The sequence below is a fragment of the Anas platyrhynchos genome, chromosome 34, assembly GCF_047663525.1.
Source record: "Anas platyrhynchos isolate ZD024472 breed Pekin duck chromosome 34, IASCAAS_PekinDuck_T2T, whole genome shotgun sequence".
NCBI classification, from domain to species: domain Eukaryota; kingdom Metazoa; phylum Chordata; class Aves; order Anseriformes; family Anatidae; genus Anas; species Anas platyrhynchos.
The window spans coordinates 2,546,890-2,567,319 of NC_092622.1; the positions used below are offsets into that span (position 1 = coordinate 2,546,890).

At 69.8% G+C, this 20,430-nt stretch overlaps 3 protein-coding genes across 6 annotated transcripts; 2 read left to right on the forward strand and 1 right to left on the reverse strand.

Moving 5' to 3' along the window:
• Positions 1 to 88: 88 nt before the first annotated feature.
• On the reverse strand, positions 89 to 4,496 carry NAB2 (NGFI-A binding protein 2). Of its 2 annotated transcripts, none has more exons than XM_072031961.1 (7): positions 4,244 to 4,496; positions 2,884 to 3,688; positions 2,496 to 2,629; positions 1,818 to 1,869; positions 1,372 to 1,498; positions 1,077 to 1,274; positions 89 to 950 (listed from the first exon to the last, which is right to left on the reverse strand). In XM_072031961.1, exons 2-7 carry the CDS (start codon positions 3,679 to 3,681, stop codon positions 856 to 858), a joined length of 1,404 nt encoding a protein of 467 aa, XP_071888062.1. In that variant the 5' UTR covers positions 3,682 to 3,688; positions 4,244 to 4,496; the 3' UTR covers positions 89 to 855. The 2 variants fall into 2 exon arrangements, with proteins under 2 accessions (XP_071888062.1, XP_027301645.2); XM_027445844.3 differs by having other exon boundaries at positions 104 to 950; positions 1,077 to 1,277; positions 4,244 to 4,486.
• A 1,497-nt stretch (positions 4,497 to 5,993) lies between these two features.
• On the forward strand, positions 5,994 to 11,521 carry NEMP1 (nuclear envelope integral membrane protein 1). 2 transcript variants are annotated; one of them, XM_038171531.2, is made up of 9 exons: positions 5,994 to 6,494; positions 6,880 to 7,001; positions 7,110 to 7,329; positions 7,562 to 7,634; positions 7,974 to 8,067; positions 8,282 to 8,396; positions 8,588 to 8,813; positions 9,124 to 9,297; positions 9,595 to 11,521. In XM_038171531.2, the coding sequence occupies exons 1-9, from the start codon at positions 6,404 to 6,406 to the stop codon at positions 9,788 to 9,790; spliced, it is 1,311 nt and encodes a 436-aa protein (XP_038027459.2). In that variant the 5' UTR covers positions 5,994 to 6,403; the 3' UTR covers positions 9,791 to 11,521. The 2 variants fall into 2 exon arrangements, with proteins under 2 accessions (XP_038027459.2, XP_038027458.2); XM_038171530.2 differs by having other exon boundaries at positions 6,053 to 6,524.
• A 276-nt stretch (positions 11,522 to 11,797) lies between these two features.
• MYO1A (myosin IA) lies at positions 11,798 to 19,832 on the forward strand. Of its 2 annotated transcripts, XM_038171528.2 has the most exons (29): positions 11,798 to 11,994; positions 12,816 to 12,959; positions 13,093 to 13,208; positions 13,388 to 13,482; positions 13,578 to 13,682; positions 13,779 to 13,825; positions 13,933 to 13,996; positions 14,078 to 14,176; positions 14,278 to 14,381; positions 14,486 to 14,633; positions 14,717 to 14,835; positions 14,944 to 15,030; positions 15,121 to 15,186; positions 15,299 to 15,403; positions 15,687 to 15,749; positions 15,949 to 16,149; positions 16,363 to 16,589; positions 16,667 to 16,867; positions 16,958 to 17,051; positions 17,219 to 17,368; positions 17,569 to 17,637; positions 17,900 to 17,986; positions 18,259 to 18,333; positions 18,438 to 18,572; positions 18,665 to 18,771; positions 18,849 to 18,981; positions 19,051 to 19,203; positions 19,285 to 19,412; positions 19,596 to 19,832. In XM_038171528.2, exons 2-29 carry the CDS (start codon positions 12,837 to 12,839, stop codon positions 19,720 to 19,722), a joined length of 3,228 nt encoding a protein of 1,075 aa, XP_038027456.2. In that variant the 5' UTR covers positions 11,798 to 11,994; positions 12,816 to 12,836; the 3' UTR covers positions 19,723 to 19,832. The 2 variants fall into 2 exon arrangements, with proteins under 2 accessions (XP_038027456.2, XP_071888029.1); XM_072031928.1 differs by lacking the exon at positions 17,900 to 17,986 and having other exon boundaries at positions 11,799 to 11,994.
• Positions 19,833 to 20,430: the final 598 nt, after the last annotated feature.

Sequence of the window (20,430 nt, forward strand, 5' to 3'; positions counted from 1 at the left end):
GGGCTGGGCATGGCTCGCAGAAAAGGAGGGGGGGGGGGTGGCAGCAAGACCCCAGCACCCATCAAACACCTTCTGCTTGGTGCTGGAGGGGGGGGGGGCTCCTGTGTGACCCCCCCGGCACTCAGACCACGCACAGACAAATGTTGGGGAGGGGGGAGCATACGGGGGGGGCGCGCGTGTGCTTGGGCATGTGCAGGGAGGGGGGCACCATCGGGGGGGGGGGGCTGTGGGGAGTGTATTTACAGCAGAGATGCGTGCATGCAGGGGGGGCAAGGGGGGGGTTTGCAGTGCGTGCACACAGAGCGCTCGCACGTGCTTGCTGCGGGGGCGCCGGCGGCTGGAGCGTGGGGGCGTTGCGGGGGCGCTGCGGGGGTGCTGCGGGGGTGCTGCGGGGGCGCGTGGAGCTGCGCGCGCCGGCACCGCCGTGGGCGGCCGGGCTGACGTGGGCGCACGCGGCGGCGGTGGCACAGCGCCTGTCCCCACGCAGTGCCGGGGACAGGGGGGGGGAACGCGATGTGGCTGCCCCCGGGTCAGGGTGGGGGGGGAGCCGGCGGCAGGCGGGTGCTGGGGGGGCCCTGTGTGGGGTCTGTACAGCGGGCTCGAGTCCATCGCGGGCTGCCCCAGCCCCTGGGGGGGGGCGGCGGGGGGCGAGGGTATTGCTGCTGCGGGGAGCGTCCCGCTGCGGCTGAGGTAACCAGAGCGTCCGTGCGGGAGGGGATGGGAAATGAGGGGGGGGGGGCTGCGGCCGAGCCCCCTCCGGCACCTTGCGCTCACAGCACTGCTGGCACCCAGCCCCCTGCCCGTTATTGCTTCGTTAGTGGTGGCGGGGGGGCTGCGGGGCTCCCGCCGGGCGCCTCACTGCCGGCTGGTCTCCTGCTCCACCTTGATGGTGCCACGGGGGGGCTCGGGGGGAGGCGGGGGGCCCCGCTCTGCCAGCCCGTCCTCGAACTCTGCAGGGAGAGGGCGAGAGTCAGGGTACCATAAAAAAGGGGGGGACAGCTCCCTCCACCCCACACCGGCCGCCCCCCTCCCCTGAGCCCCCCAAGACCCCCTTCCCACAGCCCCCAGGGGCTCACCTGGTCCCGGGGGCTTCCCGGGGAGGCAGGGGCTGAGCCGCCCCACGCGCTCGTGCGAGACCAAGCGGGCCAAGCGCAGCCCCTCGTCCATCAGCGTCTGCTGGAGGATGTGGCGGCTCCAGAGCCCGTGCGGGGGGAGGCCGAGGGGCACGTCAGGGGCCACGCTGGGCGGGGGCGTCAGCCGGGGACAAGCCCCCGCTGCTGCAAGGAGAGGGACGAGGGTCAGCACCGGGGGCTGGGGGGGTTCCGCCCGCCAGCTGCCCCCCGGGGTGTGCCAGTTGGAGCCCCCACTCACCCTGCAAGTGGCTGTCGAGGCTCTCCCCGGAGAGGCTGGCCGCGTCCTCCTCCAGGCTGGCACGGTACGGGGCCGTGTGGGGCTCCACGGGCAGCTGTAGGGGCTCCGGGCGGCTCTGCTCGCCCACCTGCCGGGAAGGTGCAGCTGAGCACAGGGCACCGCAGCCAGGCCCCGTCCCTCTTGGGGGGGGGTTAAGGGAGGGGGGGGGGCTCCACAGCACCACCAGCCCTTGCCCCTCGGCGCCTGCCCGAGCTGGCGCAGGCAGCCCCGAGCACGCCGCGCGGTCACACCCACGTGTGGGCGATCTCCAACCCACGCTCGCAGGTGTGCACGCACGCACATGCACAAACACCCCCGTGCATGCGCGTGCACCCCCCCCACCCCCCTTCCCCATTGCCTGCACCCCACCCCATGCACGAGGGCGTTCGCCCCGGGCACGCACCCACCTCCTGCTTGAGCCGCTTGGCCACGGAGGCTCCGCTCTCCTCGGGCTGCGTCCTGCGTGGGAGGGAGCAGAAAGGGCTGCGTCAGGCGCGGGGGCGGCCGCGCAGGGGCCCCGCGCTGTGCATGCCCGCCCGGCCCCCTGCCACGCTCTGTGGGCAGCGCCAGCCGTGACGGCGGGCGTAGGAGGCTGCCCGGGCAGGGCGGTGCCGCGGGACGGCGCAGAGCAGAGCGGGGCCTCGGAGCAGATGGAGCCGGGGGGGGGCGGAAAATGCGAGGAGTGACCCGAGAGCGAAGGGAAAGCGGCAGCGCGGCCACAGCAGCCAGCACGGCACCGGCAGCAGCCTCTTGGGGGAAGGGTGCAAGGGATGAGGTGCCCCCCCCTTAACCCCCAGCTGTATCCCCATCCCCACCCCAAGTGCTGTGCTTTCTGCTTTCTGTCCCCCCCGTCCACCCCCAGCACCTCCGAGGTCAGGCAGAACCAGCCTGAGCAAGGGAAAGGGGAACTCGCGGCCACGTGGCTGCGGGGGCTGCAGGCTCCCACCCCCGTCCGGAAGCACCGGTGGTGGTGCAGCTCCCACGAGGGCACTCGGGGGCTCGGGATGAAACCCCATGTGTGGGCAGGGGGGGTGACAGCTGCCCCCCCCCCCCCCCCCAAGCTCCCCTGAGGACACTGGGCTCACCTGGCCACCTTGAGCGAGGACAGGTAGGTGCTCTCCCGCGCGACCTGCCGCGAGAGCGAGAAGAGCTCGACGCGCCGCAGCAGCAGCGAGTTGTCCCGCAGGCAGAACTGGGCGGCCGCCTCGTTGATGATCAGCTGTGGGCAGAGGCCCGGGTGTCAGCAGGAACGGAGCCAGTGGCACCAGCAGGACCCCCAGCAAATGGCACCGCGGGCTCCGGGCAGGCAGAGACCGCCCGGACAGGAGCCGACCTCGGCTTCCTGCACCCCTGCGTGGTGGAGCCCCCACCCCAGCCTCCTACAGGGACACCGCCAGCCCCAGAGCCACCCCAGCCCCCTCCCCATGCACCGGGGCCGGTGTTCTCCCGGTGCATTTGAGCCCGGACCCTCACCTCATGCAGGGTGAGCTGCTTGCCTTCACGGCGCCGGGCCTCGCCACGACCGTAGATCGCGCTGTGCCGACGGATCTCCTCCTCCTTGTGCCGGTCGCCATCCTCCAGCTGGAAGATGTGCCCCACGGCTTTGGCCAGCTTCTTGTTGAGCTTCATGAGCGCCCGCAGCTCGGCGTCGCCGCCCCGGGGGCAGCTCTGCAGGAGCCTCTCCACGCTCTCCGCCACCGTCTGCACCAGCTCCGGCTCCAACGCCTCGGCGCCCACCGGCTGCTCGCCGCTGCTCCCGCCTGGGGAGAAGGGGGGGCCCCCCGGCTCTTCATCCCCGCCACCCTCCGACTCCGGGGTGCTCCTCCCCGGCCATGGTGGTGCCGCCGAGGGTGACAGCTTCTCCCCCGGATCCGTGGGGCTGCGGGCCGGGGGCGTCCCTGTGCTGCTGCCCCCCTTGCCCGTGGCCTCGCTGGGGCTGGCGTGCCCGTTGCTGAGCGATTTGCGCCCGCCGGCCTCGGAGAGCTTGAAGAGGGGGATGCTGCTGACGGGCACGGCCGAGACGGGCTGGCTGAAGAGCCCCGGGTTGGAGGCCCACTCCCGCAGGGCCTTCTGGAGGCGGCGGACGTGCAGGGGCTTGGTGGCCATGCCCACCAGCGCCATGATCTCCAGGAACTCCTCCTCGCCCGCCTCGCAGAGCTGCTGCACGTCGTCCCCCCCTTGCTGGATGAAGGTCTCGTAGTAGCCCAGCAGGTTGGCGCGTTGCAGCACCCGGTACAGCTGCAGCTCCCCCAGCGTGCGGGGCACGGCCATGGCGAGCCTGCGGGACGGACAGCGTCACGCCGGGGCCAGGAGGGACAGACGGACACCCACAGCCCCCAGGTCAAGCTCGCAGGAGAAGCGCACCCCACACCCTTTGACCTGGGTGCCTGGGGGTCCCCGGGCTGGGGGCACACCCCAGAGGGAGGGGGCGCAGTGGGGCACTCCACAGACCCCACCAGGCCCCCCCTGCCCCTTGGGCCAGGTCAGACCCCGTGGCCACAGCTCCCCAGACACGACACGGACACAAGTGGGGCAGGGGCCAGGCCGGGGGGCACCCTCCCACCCCCATTTTCCCTCCCGGGGCCCTGCCCCGCACCCCACGGACCCCCCCTCCTGCCGCCAGCAGCCCCCCCCAGGACCCCCGCGTGGGGCAGGACACGTACCCGGGGCTGTCCCAGCCCTCCCCATCCCCAGACCCCAGCGACCCCTCCCTCCTCTACCGCTCCCCAACCCCCCCACTCGCTCCGACCCTCCCGGTGCCCCGAGCCCCCCCCGGTGCCCTGAGCCCCCCCCGCCGCCCCCACCTCCCCCCCACCGCCCCCCGGTCGCTCACCGCGGGCTGGAGCCGGTTCCAGCCGCTACGCCCGTGCGTCCCGGGGAGAACCGCAGGGCATGGGCAGGGGGCCGCGCTCCGCTACGGGCCGGGGATACCGGGGGTGCTGGGAGCTCGGGGACCCGGGAGGGGGGGGCTCGGGGGTCCCGCGGCCGGGCCGTGCGCGCTCACTCCGCCGCGCCGCGCCGCTTCTGCGCGCCGCCCACACGGGCGGTACCGTGAAATAGCAGCGGCCCCGGCTGCGCCGCGGCGTGGGAGGCCCCGGGGGCGGATCCCGCGGCTGCCGCCCCCGCTGAGCGCTGCGAGGGCGGCCGCGGCGGGGGGGCCGCGGGAGGGAGCCGCGGAACCGGCACCGGCACCCCCCAGGGACCGGGGGGACCGAGGGGACCGGCTGCGCCCAGGGCGCACGGTGGCACCGAGGGGGACCGGGGGACGAGGCTGCGCCCAGGGCGCACGGTGGCACCGAGGGGGACCGGGGATCGGCTGCGCCCAGGGCGCACGGCTGGTCCGGGGGTCCCGCACCCCACGGAGAGCAGCGCGGGGACCCCCGGTAGCTCCTCGCCGGGGCCGGGGAGAGCCGGTGGCGGCGGAGCAGCGGGGAACCGGGGCCGGTTTCCCGAGCGGGCGCTGCTCGAGGCAGCCGGTGCTCGCGGGGCGCACCCCGCACCCGGTGCCTGCCGCGCCCGGGGGACCCCCGCTGTGCCCGGAGGATGCGGGGGGTCCCCCCCTTCAGTCCCCCGGCCATGGGGTCCCGCAGGGCCGGCAGCAAGGGGGGGCTGCGCTCGCAGCATCTCCGGTTCCTGCGGCAACCGGGCGCGCCCCGGGGATGCTCCGGGGCGCTGCTGCCCCGTCCCGGCAGCCCCGCACCCACCCGGCGCGGGGGGGGACTCGGCCCCCGGGGCAGCGGGAGGCCCCCGGTGCCGTCGGTGGGCTCCGGGGTGAACCCCCCCGCGGGTCCCCTCCCGGGGGGGGTTGGGGAGATGGGGAGCAGAGGGACAGGATTTTGGGGACGGGGGGGGGGGAAATCCAGCAGCCCCCCGCCGCCTGCACCCCGAGGGAGGGTCGCGGCCCCCCCGGCCCCCCCCACCTCGCCGCTATTTATTTACAGCGCGGCTGGCGCCAGCCGCCCCCGCTGCCTCCTTCCCCGGGGGGGGGGGGGTACCGGGACCGGCGGGGGGCAGCGGGGGGGCTCAGCGCCCCTCCCGGGGGGTCCCGCTCCGGACCCTCAGGGCCCCCCCAAAGCTCCCCCACCCCCGGGCCCGGGCGTCCGGAGCGGGGGGGCCGTTCCCAGGCCCGCCGCTGCCCCCGGCTGACGCACATCCTCCGCCCACGGCCCCGCCGCTTCCCGGCTCCGCCGCCCACGGCCCGGGGGGGGCCCCCGGAGCCCGCTCCCCGCCCCCGGCCCCCGCCGCCCCCTCCCCTGCCTGGGGGGGGGCGGGGGGGAGGGGAACGGAGCCGAGCACCGGGCGCCCCCTCGGGGAATGGGGGGGGGGGGGGGGGGGGGGGGTCCCGGCACCCCCGTAGGGGCCCGGTACCGACGCCCTCCGGTCCTGGGGGGGCACCGCGGGGGGGTCCCGGGGATGGGGGGGGTGGGAAGGTTCCCCCCCCCCCACCCCCACTCGGAGGCAGCCACTGGGGGAGGGGGAGGGAACCGGGGGGCGGCGGGGGCCGGGCACGGGGGGACCGGGGGGGTCCCGGGGGTCTCGGGGGGGGGGATGGGGGTGGGGGGGTCCCCGGGGGGGCGGCTCCGGGGAAGCTCCGGGACCCCCGACCCAGCCAACGCGGTGTCGCCCCCTGATAGGCGGAGCCGGTTGTCAATCAAAAGAGAGGGGCGGGAGCACGCCGCCGGGCCGTTCTGCGCGCTGATTGGCTGCAGCGAGTGTCTGTCAGCGCCGTTGCTAAGGCGGGGCTCGCCTCTAGGCTGGACCCCGCCCACCCGCTCTGGCTGCTGGTGGCGGCCTTAGCAACGGGAAGGCGGGGCTAAACCCACGCTGCGCTGATAGGCTGAGAGCCCCGTCAGTCATCCCCGCGGGAGGCAGGGGGCAGGGCGAGGCCGGAGCGGCCTTCCTATAGGCCCGGACAGCTGTCAGTATGCTGTGACGTCAGGGCAGGGGGGCGGGACGTGGGGGCGGAAGCGGAAGTCGGTGGCGCGGCCGGGCCATGGCGGGACGGACGAACGCGGCCTGGGCCCGGCGGCGGCTCCTGGCGGCGCTGCTGCTGCTGGGGGCGGCGGCACCGGGCGGGGGGCGGGGTCAGCGCCAGGACCAGGGGGCCGCGACCGGTGAGGGGGGGGTCACGGGGGTGGGGGGCGGCCTTCGGAGGGCCCCGGGGCCTGGCGGGGCGGGGGGGGGGCTGGGGGTGTCTGGGAGGGGGTCCCGGGGGGGTCCCGGGGGCCTGGGGGAGTCCCCGGGGGTGTTGAGGGGCCCGGGGGGGGGGCTCGGGGAGCTGGGGGAGGTTTGTGGGGGGTTCCTTGGGGAATGGGGGATCCCTGGGGTCGGGGGGGGTCTCCAGGTGGCTCTCAGGGGGTCGGGGGGGGTCTTGGAGGGACTCGGGGGGGTCCTGCTGCGGGCGGGGGTCGATGCCCGGCGCCGTGTCCGTGCTGCTGAGCGCCCGTTGCTCTGCCCCTCGTCCTGAAGGCGCGGTGGAGAGCGTGATCGAGCTGCACGATGCCCACGCCTGCTACTGGTCTGCCTCCCACCGCTTCTGCTACGCCAACACGCGCGCCCCGCAGTGGCACGACATCTGGACACGGGTGCAGGTGAGAGGGGAGGGGGGGGGCAGGGGGGCAGGTCCTCGCCCCCACCTGGCAGAGCCTGGCCCAGCCCCAGCGGTGCCCACATGTGCTTCCCCCCCTCCCCGTGTGCAGATCCGCATCAACAGCAGCCGGGGCGTCCGAGTCACCCAGGTGGACAGCGAGGAGGAGCTGAGGGAGCTGGAGAAGTTCAGGGTGTGGAATTTCCTCTTCTCCTTCCTGAAGGAGAAGCTGAACGACACCAGCATCGACGTGGATCTCTACGGCAACAAAACCTGCCTGAAGGTCGAGGTGCTGGAGGCCGGCACCACGTACTGCGTCGTGCTGTCCCGGCGTACGTTTGCTCTGCTGCAGGGCAGCACAGGGCCGGTCCCCGCAGCAAAGGGAAGGGGGCCCGCAGGGGAGGGGGCAGAATGGGGGGGCACAGAGTCACAGACACAGGGCGCTTGTTGGAGGCTTGCCTCAGGCACCGCCTCTCCCCACTCGTTGTTGGTGTGTTGGGATGGAGCTCACGCCAAGGGTGCCCTGCCAGGGTTTCTCCCAGCCTGTTCTTTTTCTCTTCCCAGGATTTGACCCTAAACTGTTCCTGGTTTTCTTCCTGGGCCTGTTGTTGTTCTTCTGTGGGGATGTGCTGAGCCGGTGAGTCCCCTCCTCTGCCCTGCGAGCTGGGGGCTGAGATGTGCTGGATTCGCGGAGCAGCTCTTGTCTGTGTGCTGTGGAAGGCAGAGGATCCCCGTCTGCCTCCCTCCGCTTGCCCAGGGGATGCCAGGCCTGCCCCAGGGGCTCTGTGGGGCTGTGTACCATTCCCCTCACCCTTCCCAGGATGTGCGGTGCCTTTCTCTTGGCACCAGGCGCTGGGGTGTGCGGTGCCTGGCTGGCCTCGCAGCCTGCAGGTTCCTGGGGGTCGCTCCTGGCGGGTGTTTGCGCACGGGCATCCCAAAAGCTGTTAAACACTTTGTGCACGTGTGATCTCCGCAGGAGCCAGCTCTTCTACTACTCAGCCGGGATAAGCGTTGGCTTGCTGGCCTCGCTGCTCATCGTCTTCTACGTCATGTCCAAGGCCATGCCCAAGGTGAGAGCATGAGGCTGGCTGGGGGCGAGGTTGCTCGCAGCAGCCCTTTCTACACCTGCACGCCCCTTCTGGTGAGCGTGTGGGGTTTTTGTGGTCTCGGGGTGTTGGGCTGTGGGTCTGGCTCTGCCTGGAGCAAGGCTCGGTAGTCAGGGGGAGGTAGGCATGGGTATCCTCTGCCAACAGCTCCTCTTGATTCTCCCGTCTCCTTTCCTAGAGAAGTCCTGTGTACTTCCTTCTGGTAGGAGGCTGGTCCTTTTCCCTGTACCTGCTTCAGCTCGTCTTCAAGAACCTACAGGAGATCTGCAAGTCCTACTGGCAGTACCTGCTCTGTAAGCGTGGGCCCCTCAGACCTGCCAGCTCTCCAGTTCTTGCGGCTCCTACCAGAGCCTCGGCTCGTTGCTGGGGAGCGCTGGGGCTTCCTGCCCCCCGTGTTGCTGCAGACGTTGTGCTTCTGCTCCTGAGAGGCAAATCCCAGCGCCGGGGCAGTGCCCCAGCTCCCCATCCCTCTGCTCCCCTGCAGGTTACATGCTGCTGGTGGGCTTGGTGAGCTTCGGTGTGTGCTACCGGTACGGCCCGCTGGAGAACGAGCGCAGCATCAACCTGCTCTCCTGGACCCTGCAGCTCCTGGGCCTGCTGCTGATGTACTCGGGCATCCAGATCCGCCCCGTGGCCTTGGCCTTGGTGCTCATAGCCATCTGCACCAAGCACCTCGACCACCCCCTTCAGTGGGCCTACGCTGCCTACAGGTGAGCGCTTGCACCCCAGCCCTTGCTTGGGCCAGGTGAGCTGCTGGCTGGAGCCCGTGCTGCAGAACTGGGGCATTTTTGGTGGTTTTTGGGGCTGGGGTGGGTACGCTGGGGGGCTGTGACCCTCCTCCCCGGGTTGGTGTGGGGCAGCGCCGTGCTCCTCGTGTGTGGGAGCCTCCCTTGGGAGTGGGGAGCCACGAGCTCTGCTCCAGCCCAACGCTGCCTCTTGGCCCAGCTCCCTGGGGTCTGGATTGCACTGGGTGCCCTGTGCAGGCTGGGAGGGCAGTGACTGGTGCTGTGCTGCTGGCAGGAGAGCGCAGAGCGCCCGGCTGGGGCCCAGCCCCCCCCGCCTGCTGACCGAGGAGGAGTACCACATCCAGGGCGAGGTGGAGACACGCAAGGCCCTTGAGGAGCTTCGAAACTATTGCAGAAGCCCGGATTTCTCTGCCTGGACAGCAGTCTCCCGCATCCAGTCTCCTAAGAGGTAACGTCCCGCGACCCTGCGGTCAGGAGACCTCATCTGGGTGCTTCCGAAAGCCCTGAGCCGCTCTGTGCTGCCACCTCTGGCTGCGGAGGCGCAGAAGATCCCCGCTGCGTGTAAGCGGGGCACTGTGTGGAAGCAGGGCGTGCGGCTCCAGCCCTGGCCCAGCCTCTGTGCTGTGGCTCTGCCCGTGGTGTGGCGTCCCAGAGCACTGAAACCCCGCACCCCCAGCTCCCTGCATGCCAGGGCCTCGCAGGCCACTCGTGATGGCACAGCCGTGTCTCGGTGGCTTCTTCCCAGGTTTGCTGACTTCGTGGGCGGCGCCTCTCACCTCACCTCCAGAGAGATTTCTTTCCACGAGCAGGAGTATGGCCTGGGTGGCAGCTTATTTGAGGAGCAGCTGTTTGAGGAGGAGGAGGAGGAGGAGGAAGATGACTCCTTTGATGCGGACTACAGGAATTGCTCCCTGTCCTACAGCCGCCTGGATGCTGATTGAGGTCAGCTGCCCCGGACCCAGGAGGGCCAGGGGCAGAACTGCTGGAGTCACCCTGCTTCCCTGACACCTGTGGTGCCCAAAGCTGTGTTTACAGGGGACAGCCGGTGTTGTCTGTGCCCAGCACCTCTGATCCCACCCCAAGCGGGGCTCCTGTGAGCCCTGCAGCAGAGCCAGGCTGGTAGGAGGATACGGGGAGCTGGCACTTTTCGTTTTCCCCAGGCAGTTCCAGCACCAAAGCTCTTGTCATCGCAGCTCTCATTGGCAGAGGGTTGCAGGGGGCCTGTCCTTGACCATGGGGTCTGTGCTGCTGCCGAGGTGTAGGACACTGGGCTGGAGTTGAGCTGGACTGGAGCCACCCTGGCTTTTGGGGTGTGTGCTTGCGTGCCTCCTGGTGCGCACCTCGGAGGGGCAGGGACCTTCCCAGGCCTTGGTACTGAGCTGCCTCCCGTGTGCGCTGAGCCCCCGCGCTGTGGCTGGCAGGGGGGAGCCCCTCTCCCCCCCCCTCTGCCAGGGCGTCTCCACCTTTCAGGGTGGGGATGGAACAAAAGGTCCAGCTCGCGTGCGGATGCCTGCAGGAGACACGTTCATAAAAGAACTTTGGACCCATCCTGCCTCTACCTGCGTGCTCAGCACCTGCCCGCTGCAAGGCTGCGGTGTGGGGCGAGCACACCCGGGGGCAGCTGCTCCTCCTCCTCGTGCTTACCAAAGGTGCCCGAGGGCTGCAGCTGCTCAGCCTGTGCCTCTAACTTGTCATAATCCCCTGCAGCTACCAAAAATCCCCCAGTGCTTCCCGGGCAGAGCCCCAGCTCCATGGGCAGGGGGCTCCACGTGCGTGTCGTAGAGCTGGGTGTGAGACCCGGTGCCCTGCGGGTCGCCCCCAGCACCTCGCGGGTGCTGGCTCAGCCTCCCCTTCTCCCGGTGTGGCCGTGCCTCCTGCACCCTGCCCAGTGGGGTGCCAGTGTTCCTGTGCCCTTCCCTCCTGGTGCCAGGCAGCACCGGGCACCTGCGTGCTCCTGCAGCAGCACCTGGGAATGCACCCACAAGGGGCCTGTACTGGGGGCTGCTTTCAGCCCCGTCCCCTCCACGCTTCTCTCACGGCCAGCGCAGGGCAGGAGGGCTGGTAAAGAAGCCTGGATGAAGCAGAGATCTGGGGGGGGAGGGGGGGTGCCCAAATCTATGCAACTTCTTGTGGGAGTGTGGCCATGGGGGTCGACGAGCTCCACAGTTGGTGATAACGTTGGACTCAACGATGAGGCCAGGAGGAATGTAAAGAGTCTAGAAGGAACTTCTAGAAGGGTGGTTCAGGAGATGCCTTGCTGTTACATGGACGTTGCTGGGTGTTTGCTGCTTCCAGGCAAAGTTTTTGACCAAAGAATAGTGAAAAAGTACTGCTGCAGAGCAAAGGGTGCAAGAAGGGAGCCTCTCAACAAGGGGACGTTGAAGTTATGTCATCAATAATGTCATCAGTTATTGATCCTAAGAAAGCCCCGGTGTCTGCGTGGTCTTTATGCCAAAATTTCTTTGCAATAAGCCTGCCCTCCCGTAGCCTTGCTGCCCAGGGCTGCTGCCCCCGCTGATGCTGTTGATTTATTTCTGGTTCGCTCTGCTTCAGCACTGAGCTCTACCCCTGTGTGAGCAGCCTCTGCTGCTGCCTCCCTCTGTCCCCTTGGCGTGCTTAATGCAGGTTGACGACTGACTATATTTTTTAATAAAGGTATGTTTTCTAAATAACGGGCCTCTATTTATCCCCCAGCACCCCTCCTGCACCCATGGGAGCTGGCTTGGCCCCAGGACATTGCCCAGTGCCTGGGGACGAGGAGTGGGGACCGGAGGCAGCACCCCCTGCACTGCTGGCTCCGTTCGGGTGCCTTCACCCCAGGAGAAGCCGGGTTCCTGCCAGCTCCGTACCTTGCCCCCGTTTCCCGGAGCCCCGGGAGGAAGCTCCTTTTGTTTCCCTGACCACAATTAAATTTCTCTCCCTGTTCTGCCGCGAGCACAGCAGCGGGCTGGGACCCTGAGAGAGGGGCCCGGTGGTTTTGGGGTGCTGCGTGCCTCAGTTTCCCTGCCCTCGGCCGGACTCCGTGCCCGGGGGAGGGCCCTGGGCCCCCGCCCCCCCGTGGGCCGGCCGGTGCCAAGCCCCAGCACCGGGATCTGGAGCAGCCCCGGCTCGGCAGCTCCAGCAGCCGGTGCTCTGCCCGCGGGAGGTGAGTCCCCGGCCCCTGCGCATCCCCCGGGGATGGGGCTGGGGGGGCAGCACCCCGGCCCCCCACCCCACATCTCGGGGGGGCTTCGCGTCCCTAGGGGCCACCGGCGTGGGGGGGAGCCCCGGGAACCGGCACCGCGGGGCTGCCCCGGGGCTGCGGGAGGGGGTTGGTGGGGTGGGGTGGGGGCTTTGCTCTGTGTCCCCCCCCTGCAAGCCCGGTTCTCGCCCCGGGGGTCCCGCAGCCAGCAGCGCTGGGGGGGGTCCGTGCCCGGCGCCCGGTCTGGGGGGAAGCTGCGGAGCCTCGTCCCGGCCGCTCCCGTCCCCCCGGGAGGCTGCTCCCGGTTTGGGGGGGCTCCATCGCCCCCTTCGCCCCTTCCCCACCTCGCCGCCCGTGAACTTTCCCCGGGCCCCGGCAGCGGGGCTGGGTTTACAGCCCTGGAAAGGGAAAGGTAAAGCGGGGCTGAAGGTCGCCGGGGTGCGGAGCCTGGGGCTGGGTGGAGCGGGGTCGGAACAGCCCCGGGGTGCGGAGCGCCCCCAGCCCCCGGCCCGGCTCCTGCCCGCCCCCGGCTCCCCCCTGCCAGGAAGAAGGGAGGAAGCGGAGGCTGAATTCATCCCTGCCACAAGAATAGGACCCAGGTGTCCCAGTTTCCTGGCCGGGCTCCTCGCTTCCCCAGCACCAGCGGGCAGGAGCCGGGCGTCCAGCGACCCCCCCCCCCCCAGAAACCCTCCCAGACCCCACAAAGGAGCACCTGGGGCTGGGGCTGCTGAGATCCGGAGGCGTTTTTGGGGAAGGGTCCGCAGCCCCCACCTGCTCTGCCCCAGGTGCCCCGGAGCCACCCGGCCATGGAAGCCGCCACCACGCTGCTGGACGCCGAGGCCGTCGGGGACCTGGTGCTGTTGGACCCCCTGACCGAGGAGTCCCTGCTCCGCACCCTGCAGGAGCGCTTCCGCCGCAGCGAAATCTACGTGGGCATCGGGACGGGGCCGCGGGGGCTGGGTTGTGGGCCGGGGGGCTGCGGGGGGCTGTAATGGGGTGGGAGGGGGAGCGCCGGGGTCCGCGGCTGGGTGAGTGCTCACGCGCCGTCCCGCTTGCCCGCAGACCTACATCGGGGATGTGGTGATCTCGGTCAACCCCTACCGGCCCCTGCCCATCTACACCCCCGAGAAGGTGCAGGAGTACAACAACTGCAACTTCTTCGCCGTGAAGCCCCACATGTGAGCACCGGGCACCCTCCTCGGTCCCGCTAAGGGCTTCGCCCGTACGGTGGTCCCAAGGCTTCGGGGGCTGGGGGAGTCAACTCAGGGCGGCCCCACAGCCACAGCCCGGGTTCTCAGCACCCCTTGAAGGCCCCTGGGTCCCCTCCAGCCCCCTTTTGACCCCTGCTCACCCCCAGCTATGCCATCGCGGACGATGCCTACCGCTCCCTGCGGGACCGGGACCGGGACCAGTGCATCCTCATCACCGGTGAAAGCGGGGCTGGCAAGACAGGTAGGGGCTGGGCGCCCAGCGGGGCCTTTGGGGGCTGTGAGGGGGCAGCGGGACGGGCGAGCACGGTCCTGGTGCCAACGACCCCTCGCCTGCAGAGGCCAGCAAGCTGGTGATGTCCTACGTGGCGGCCGTCTGCAGCAAAGGGGAGGAGGTGGACAAGGTGAAGGAGCAGCTCCTGCAGTCCAACCCCGTGCTGGAGGGTAAGCGCCTCACACCCTGCGCCCACCCCGGGGGCTCGGCTCAGCCTCCCCGACCCCCCCCGGCCACTGCTGCATTTCCCTGTCCTCCTTCCGCAGCCTTCGGAAATGCCAAAACCATCCGCAACGACAACTCCTCCCGCTTCGTGAGTGACCTGGCAAGGGGGTGGCGGGGAGCGGGGTCTGGGGGCGCATGAGTAGGGCTGCCGCTCTCTGCGGGGTCCCCAGCCCTGACCCCAGCCCCATCCCTCAGGGCAAGTACATGGACGTGGAGTTCGACTTCAAGGGCGAGCCCCTGGGAGGGGTCATCAGCAACTGTGAGTACTGACTGACTGTCCCCCCCCCCCCAACCTGGGGTCCCGGCCCCGTGCCCTGGTGACGCTCCCCCCTCCCTGCAGACCTGCTGGAGAAATCCCGCATCGTCCGGCACACCAAGGGCGAGAGGAACTTCCACATCTTCTACCAGCTCCTGGCCGGCGGCTCACCGCAGCTGCTCCGTAGGTCTGAGCCCCCAGCATGGGGGGCTCGGGGGAAGGGGGGGTGGTCAGGGGCTTGGGGGGGGGGACTGTGGCTGAGCCCCCTCTGCCCGCCCCCCCAGAGCAGCTGAAGCTCCGCCAGGGCTCCCAGCACTACGGCTACCTGAACCGGGAGAAATCCAACCTGCCTGGCATGGACGACGCAGCCAACTTCCGTGCCATGCAGGTACTGCTGGGGAAGCACGGGGGCTGGGAAACCGTGACACCCCCCCCCCTAAATGCCCTGGGGCCGCCCCCATCATCCCCTGAGCTGCCCCTGCCCGTGCCCAGGATGCCATGGCGGTCATCGGCTTCTCGCCCGCCGAGGTGACGGCGCTGCTGGAGGTGACGGCCGTGGTGCTCAAGCTGGGCAACGTGGAGCTGAGCAGCTGCTACCAGGCCAGCGGGATGGAGGCCTGCAGCATCGCCGAGCCGCGGGGTAGGGCCTGGGGTGGGACGGGATGGGATGGGACGGGATGGGATAGGATGGGCCCCCCCCCACTCAGCCCCAGCCCCGCACAGAGCTGCACGAGATCTGCGAGCTGATCAAGCTGGACCCCGGCACGCTGGAGCAGGCGCTGTGCTCCCGCACCGTGAAGGCACGGGATGAGACCGTGCTCACCGCCCTCAGCGTCGCCCAGGTGAGCGGCACCTCTCCCCCTGCCCCGGCACCCCCCCCCTGCTGTGGGCTCACGCCCCGGGAGCCCCCCCCCGGGGATCTGTTGCGAGCCCTGCTCCCCTCGCCCCAGGGCTACCACTGCCGGGACGCGCTGGCCAAGAACATCTACAGCCGCCTCTTCGACTGGCTGGTGAACCGCATCAACACCAGCATCCAGGTGAGCACTGGGCACTGCCCCCCCCTCGGGTCCCCTCCCCTGCCCAGCCGGGGCTGGGACGTGGCTCAGCACCCCGCCGCCGTCTCCCAGGTGAAGCCGGGCAAGCAGAGGAAGGTGATGGGCGTCCTGGACATCTATGGATTCGAGATCTTCCAGGTGAGCAGCAGGACCCACCTGGGCCCCTCCTGCTGCTGGGGGGAGCGTGGGAGGGCTGAGCAGGGCTGGGGGCTCCAGCATGGACCTGCCACTCGGGGCCCTTCTCTCGCAGGACAACGGCTTCGAGCAGTTCATCATCAACTACTGCAATGAGAAGCTGCAGCAGATCTTCATCCTGATGACCCTGAAGGAGGAGCAGGAGGAATACGTCCGAGAGGTAACCCCTGGCTCATGGCACTCAGGCTGGATGTGGCCCTGAGGAGCCTCGGTGGGACGGGGATGGGGAAGTGTCGTAGACGGCTCCGCAGCACGTCCCTTCCTCACCCCGCTCCCTGCCGGGAGAGGATTCAATAGCAGGAAGGCAGGGAGGGATTCGGGATCCCTGTCCCCACAATTGGACATCCGCTTCCTGCCCCACATCAGCTGGGGGGTGTCTGTGGGGCGGGATCCATGCAGCGCGTGTCCGGGGGTCCACGTGTCTGACCCCCATCTGCTCCCAGGGCATCCAGTGGACACCGGTGGAGTTTTTTGATAACGGCATCATCTGCGACCTGATCGAGAACGTGAGTTGCTTCCCACCAACATGTGGGGGGGCCGGGTCGGGGTCCCAGCTCCCCTCCCTTGTACCTTATGCAAGCTGGGGCTGAGCCTGGTGTGGACCCCGGTTGGGGTGGTTCGATGGAGCCCCCGGTCTGTGCTGGCGGCGTTTTTTGGGGCTGGGCACAGCGTGGGCTGGGGCTGACACCGTCCACCAATGCGCAGAGCAAGTGCGGGATCCTGGCCATGCTGGACGAGGAGTGCCTGCGGCCCGGCGTGGTGAACGAGGACACCTTCGTCACCAAGCTGAACCAGCTCTTCGCCACCCACAAGCACTACGAGAGCAAGGAGACGCAGAACGCCAAGCACGTCACGGACCTCAGCCTGCCTCAGCGCTGCTTCCGCATCCACCACTACGCCGGCAAGGTCTGCGGCACCCACAGGCACCCACAGCCCCGTCCCTGGGTGCAGCCGGGGCACCCCGGTCTTCTTCCCAGTTTTGCACGGGAGCTGCCTGCGGGGCCAGGCTGGGGCAGGGGCTGCGGTGCCTTCCTCTGTTGCCCGCTCTCTCCTCCCTGAGCGCCCCCCTGCCCACAGGGGTGGCAGGATCCCTGGCGCTGACCCTGCTCCTGCACCCAGGTGACCTACAACGTGACGGGCTTCATCGAGAAGAACAACGACCTGCTGTTCCGCGACCTGTCGCAGGCCATGTGGGCCGCCCGGCACACGCTGCTGCGCTCCCTCTTCCCCGAGGGCGACCCCCAGAAAGCCTCCCTCAAGCTGCCCCCCACCGCCGGCTTCCAGTTCAAGAACTCGGTGGCGACACTGATGAAGAACCTCTACTCCAAGAACCCCAACTACATCAGGTACCGACCCTGGGGGGACCCCATGCACCAGGCACGTGGCGGGAGCCCCCCCTGTGCCCACCACCACCCTCCTGCAGGTGCATCAAGCCCAACGACACCAAAACGGCGATGCTCTTCACGCCGGAGCTGGTGCTGGCGCAGATCCGCTACCTGGGGCTGATGGAGAACGTGCGGGTGCGGCGGGCGGGCTACGCCTTCCGCCAGCTCTACAACCCCTTCCTGCAACGCTACAAGATGCTGGGCACCAAGACCTGGCCCCGCTGGTCGGGCGGCGACAGGTATCGGGGGCATCGGACTGGGGGCGCATCCCACAGCCCCACAGCTGCGGGGTGGAGAGGTCTGAGCAGCCTCGTGCCCCCGTTGTGCAGGGAGGGGACTGAGGTGCTGCTGTCGGAGCTGAAGTTCCCCCCGGAGGAGCTGGCTTTTGGCTACACCAAGATCTTCATCCGCTCGCCACGCACTGTGAGTCCAGACAGAGGGGGACCCAGTGCAGGGCAGGGTCTGATGCAGGGTGGGGACCTGCCCCACAGACCCCTCGCCCTGCTGGGAGCCCCGAGCGCATTGAGGGGGCTCCTGGGTGATGTTGCAGCCCCCAGAGGCTCCCTGCAGCTCGCCCTCACTCTCTGCAGCTCTTCGACCTGGAGAAGCGGCGCCAGGAGCGCATGAACGAGCTCGCCACCCTCATCCAGAAGATGTTTCGGGGCTGGCGGTGCCGGACCCAGTACCAGCTGATGCGCAAGAGCCAGATCATCATCTCCGCCTGGTTCCGGGGCCATGCGGTGAGGAGGGGGCAGGCAGGGGTCCTGGCTGCACTGCACCCTCCCCATCTTCATCCCGAGAAGGGGCGATATGGCAGGGGGGAGCAGTCAGCACCCCCAGGAGCCAGCCTGGAAAGCGAAGCCCAGGCTGGGCATGGGGGTACGGTCCCCAGGTGAGAGCCCCCCTGCTCACCCTGCCGCCCCCACACTCCCCCCTGCAGCAAAAGAACAGGTACAAGCAGATGAAGCGGTCGGTGCTGCTCCTCCAGGCGTACGCCCGGGGCTGGAAGGTGAGGGCTGGGCACCCTGCGGGCTCTTGGGGCCGTGCTCCGGGGCCGGCGGCTCTCCCAGCACGGGCAGGGGCAGGGGGCACGCGGTGGGGGCGTGGGGGGGCTCCGCGGCTCTGCCATGCCCTGGGGGACCAGGCTCATCCCATCTCTCTCCGTCTCTCCTTCCTCCTCTCCTGCCTTTCTCTCCCTCTCGCTCCCTATGTGTGTTGGTGTTTCTCCCTCCGCCTCTGGGCTCCTTTGGGCTCTGACTGTCCCGCTGCAGTCTCGCAGGCTCCTCCGGGAGCTGAAGGTCCAGCGCCACCGCCACCTGGCCGCCAGCACCATTTCTGCTTACTGGAAAGGGTACAAGGTAACGGGGCCAGCCCCCCCCGCGGGGCCGCGTGCCCGTGAGCTGCTCTGTCCTGCTGTCCGTCCGCTGCGCCCAGGGCTGTCTGTCTGTCTGCCCTGGCCCACCCTGTCGGGCTGGGGCGGCTGTCCTGTCCGTGCGGGGCCAAAATGGGGGTGGGGGGGGGGGCGAGGTTGGGGAGGGGGGAATGCAGGCTCATCCCAATGGGACCCGTGGGATGGGGGGGATGCGGTGGCGAGGTCCCGGTGCCCGCGCTGACGGCCGCCCCCCCGCAGGTCCGCAGGATGTACCGCCGATATTTCCGCTCCGGCGCCGGCACGCGCCTGGCCAACTTCATCTACCGGCGGCTGGTGAGCGGGGCAGGGGGAGAGGGGGCTCGGTGCCTTCCTGCCCCCCAGCAGTGGGGCTGGGCCCGGGGACCTCGCCACCCACCACCTTTTTTCCCCCCCCCCAGGTGCAGAAGTTCCTCGTGGGGCTGCAGAAGAACCTCCCACCGATGGCGGTGCAGGACCGGACCTGGCCCCCGGCGCCCTACAAATTCCTGGCGGGCGCGAACCAGGAGCTGAAGAACATCTTCTACCACTGGAAGGTGGGTGCACTGGGAACAGGGGGTGGGGGGGGCTGCGTGCTCCCCGTGTCCCTCTGCACCAGCGGCGCTGCATCGTCCCCGTCCCTTTGCAGTGCAAGAAGTACCGGGACCAGCTGACACCGCAGCGGAAAGCCCTGCTGCAGGCCAAGCTCTGCGCCAGCGAGCTCTTCAAGGACAAGAAGACGCTCTACAGCAAGAGGTGCCGCCTCGCCGGGGGGGCTCGGGGCTGGGGAAGGGGGCGCGGGGGTGGCACCGGCTGATGGCCCCTGTCCCCAGCCTGCAGCAGCCCTTCCAGGGCGAGTATTTGGGGCTGACGCAGAACCCCAAGTACCAGAAGCTCCACGCCGTGGCCAAGGACAAGCTGGTGATGGCTGAAAGCGTGCTGAAGGTGAACAGAGCCAACGGCAAGGTGAGCCCCGTCCCTGTCCCTGTCATGCTGGGGGGGCTGCAGGGCCACGCTCACCCCCGATGCCCACAGACGGTGCCGCGCCTGCTGCTGCTGACCACCGAGCACCTGGTCCTGGCCGACCCCAAGGCCGCGCAGCCCAAAACCGTGCTCAGCCTGAGCGACATCCGCGGCGTCTCCGTCACCCGCTTCTCCGACGGCCTGCTGGCCCTGCACCTCAAGGAGGTACCGTGCTGCCTGGGGGGGCCGGGTGGGGTCAGAGGGGGGGGTCCCGGCGGCACTGACACCCCCCTCCTCGCCCCGCAGACCTCCACGGCGGGGAACAAGGGCGACCTCCTGCTGGTCAGCAGCCACCTCATCGAGCTCATCACGCGCCTGCACCAGACCCTGATGGCCGCCACCTCCCAGGCCCTGGCCCTGCACATCACAGACCAGTATGGGCGGGGGTGGGGGGGGTCTGGGGGGGGGGGCTTGGGTGGGTGGGGTGGGGTGGGTGGGGTGCATGGGGTGGGGCTCTGGGTGGGGTGGATGGGAGGCAGCTGAATGGGCAAGATGGGAGGGGTGGGGCAGGGTGTGTCCCCCCCCCCCCGAGTCCCACCCCCTCGCCCCCCCCCCAGGTTCTCCACCCGCTTCCAGAAGGGCGACGTGGCCATCACCGTGGTGGAGTCGGCCAAGGGCAGCAACGACGACGTCCCCATCTGCAAGAAGCGGGGCAGCCACAAGATGGAGGTCCTGGTCCACTGAGAGCCCCCCCTGCCCACTGGGCACCTCCCCCCCCCCACATCACCCCCACCCCACTGGCCCCAGCAGCAGAACTACCACAACCCCATTAAACGCGTTTCCTGGTGTCTGCACGCGGGTGGTGTCGTGGGGACGTGGCCCTGTTTGCGGCACGGGGGGGACCCAGGCGTGGGATGGGAGCCCCCAGGATGCGGCAGCACGGTGCTGGGTGGGAGGGGGGGGGCACAGCCCAGCCCGGGGATGGAGCCCCCCCAGCCCCTCGCCTTTCCTGCTGCCTGATTGCGGCGAGCGCTCGGCTCAGCGGTGATTGGAAAGGCCCCAAATTGCGGCCACTTTTCCCATTAAGTGGGAAGGGAACTCGCTCGGCTGCAGCCGCAATTTCTGGCCGGCCGCAGGCAGCTGGCACGTGAGGTCCCTGGCGCCTTCCCGCCTGCGCTTACCACCCCCGTCTCCCACCCCCCCCCCCGTCTCCCACCCCTCCTGCGGTCAGCCTGCCCCTCTGCAGGACCCCCCACGGCACCCCCCCGTCAGTGCAGAGCCCCCGTTGCGCCCACGCTGGAGCCACCTTTGGGGACCGAGACCACGAGAGCCGTGCGGGGGGGACACCAAGGAGCCACCGCACGTCCCTGCTGCAGCCCTGCTCCCGCAGGTCCCTGTGCAGCTCCATGCCCCCCCTTTTCCCCTCACTGCCTTTTCTCTCCTGCACGCGTC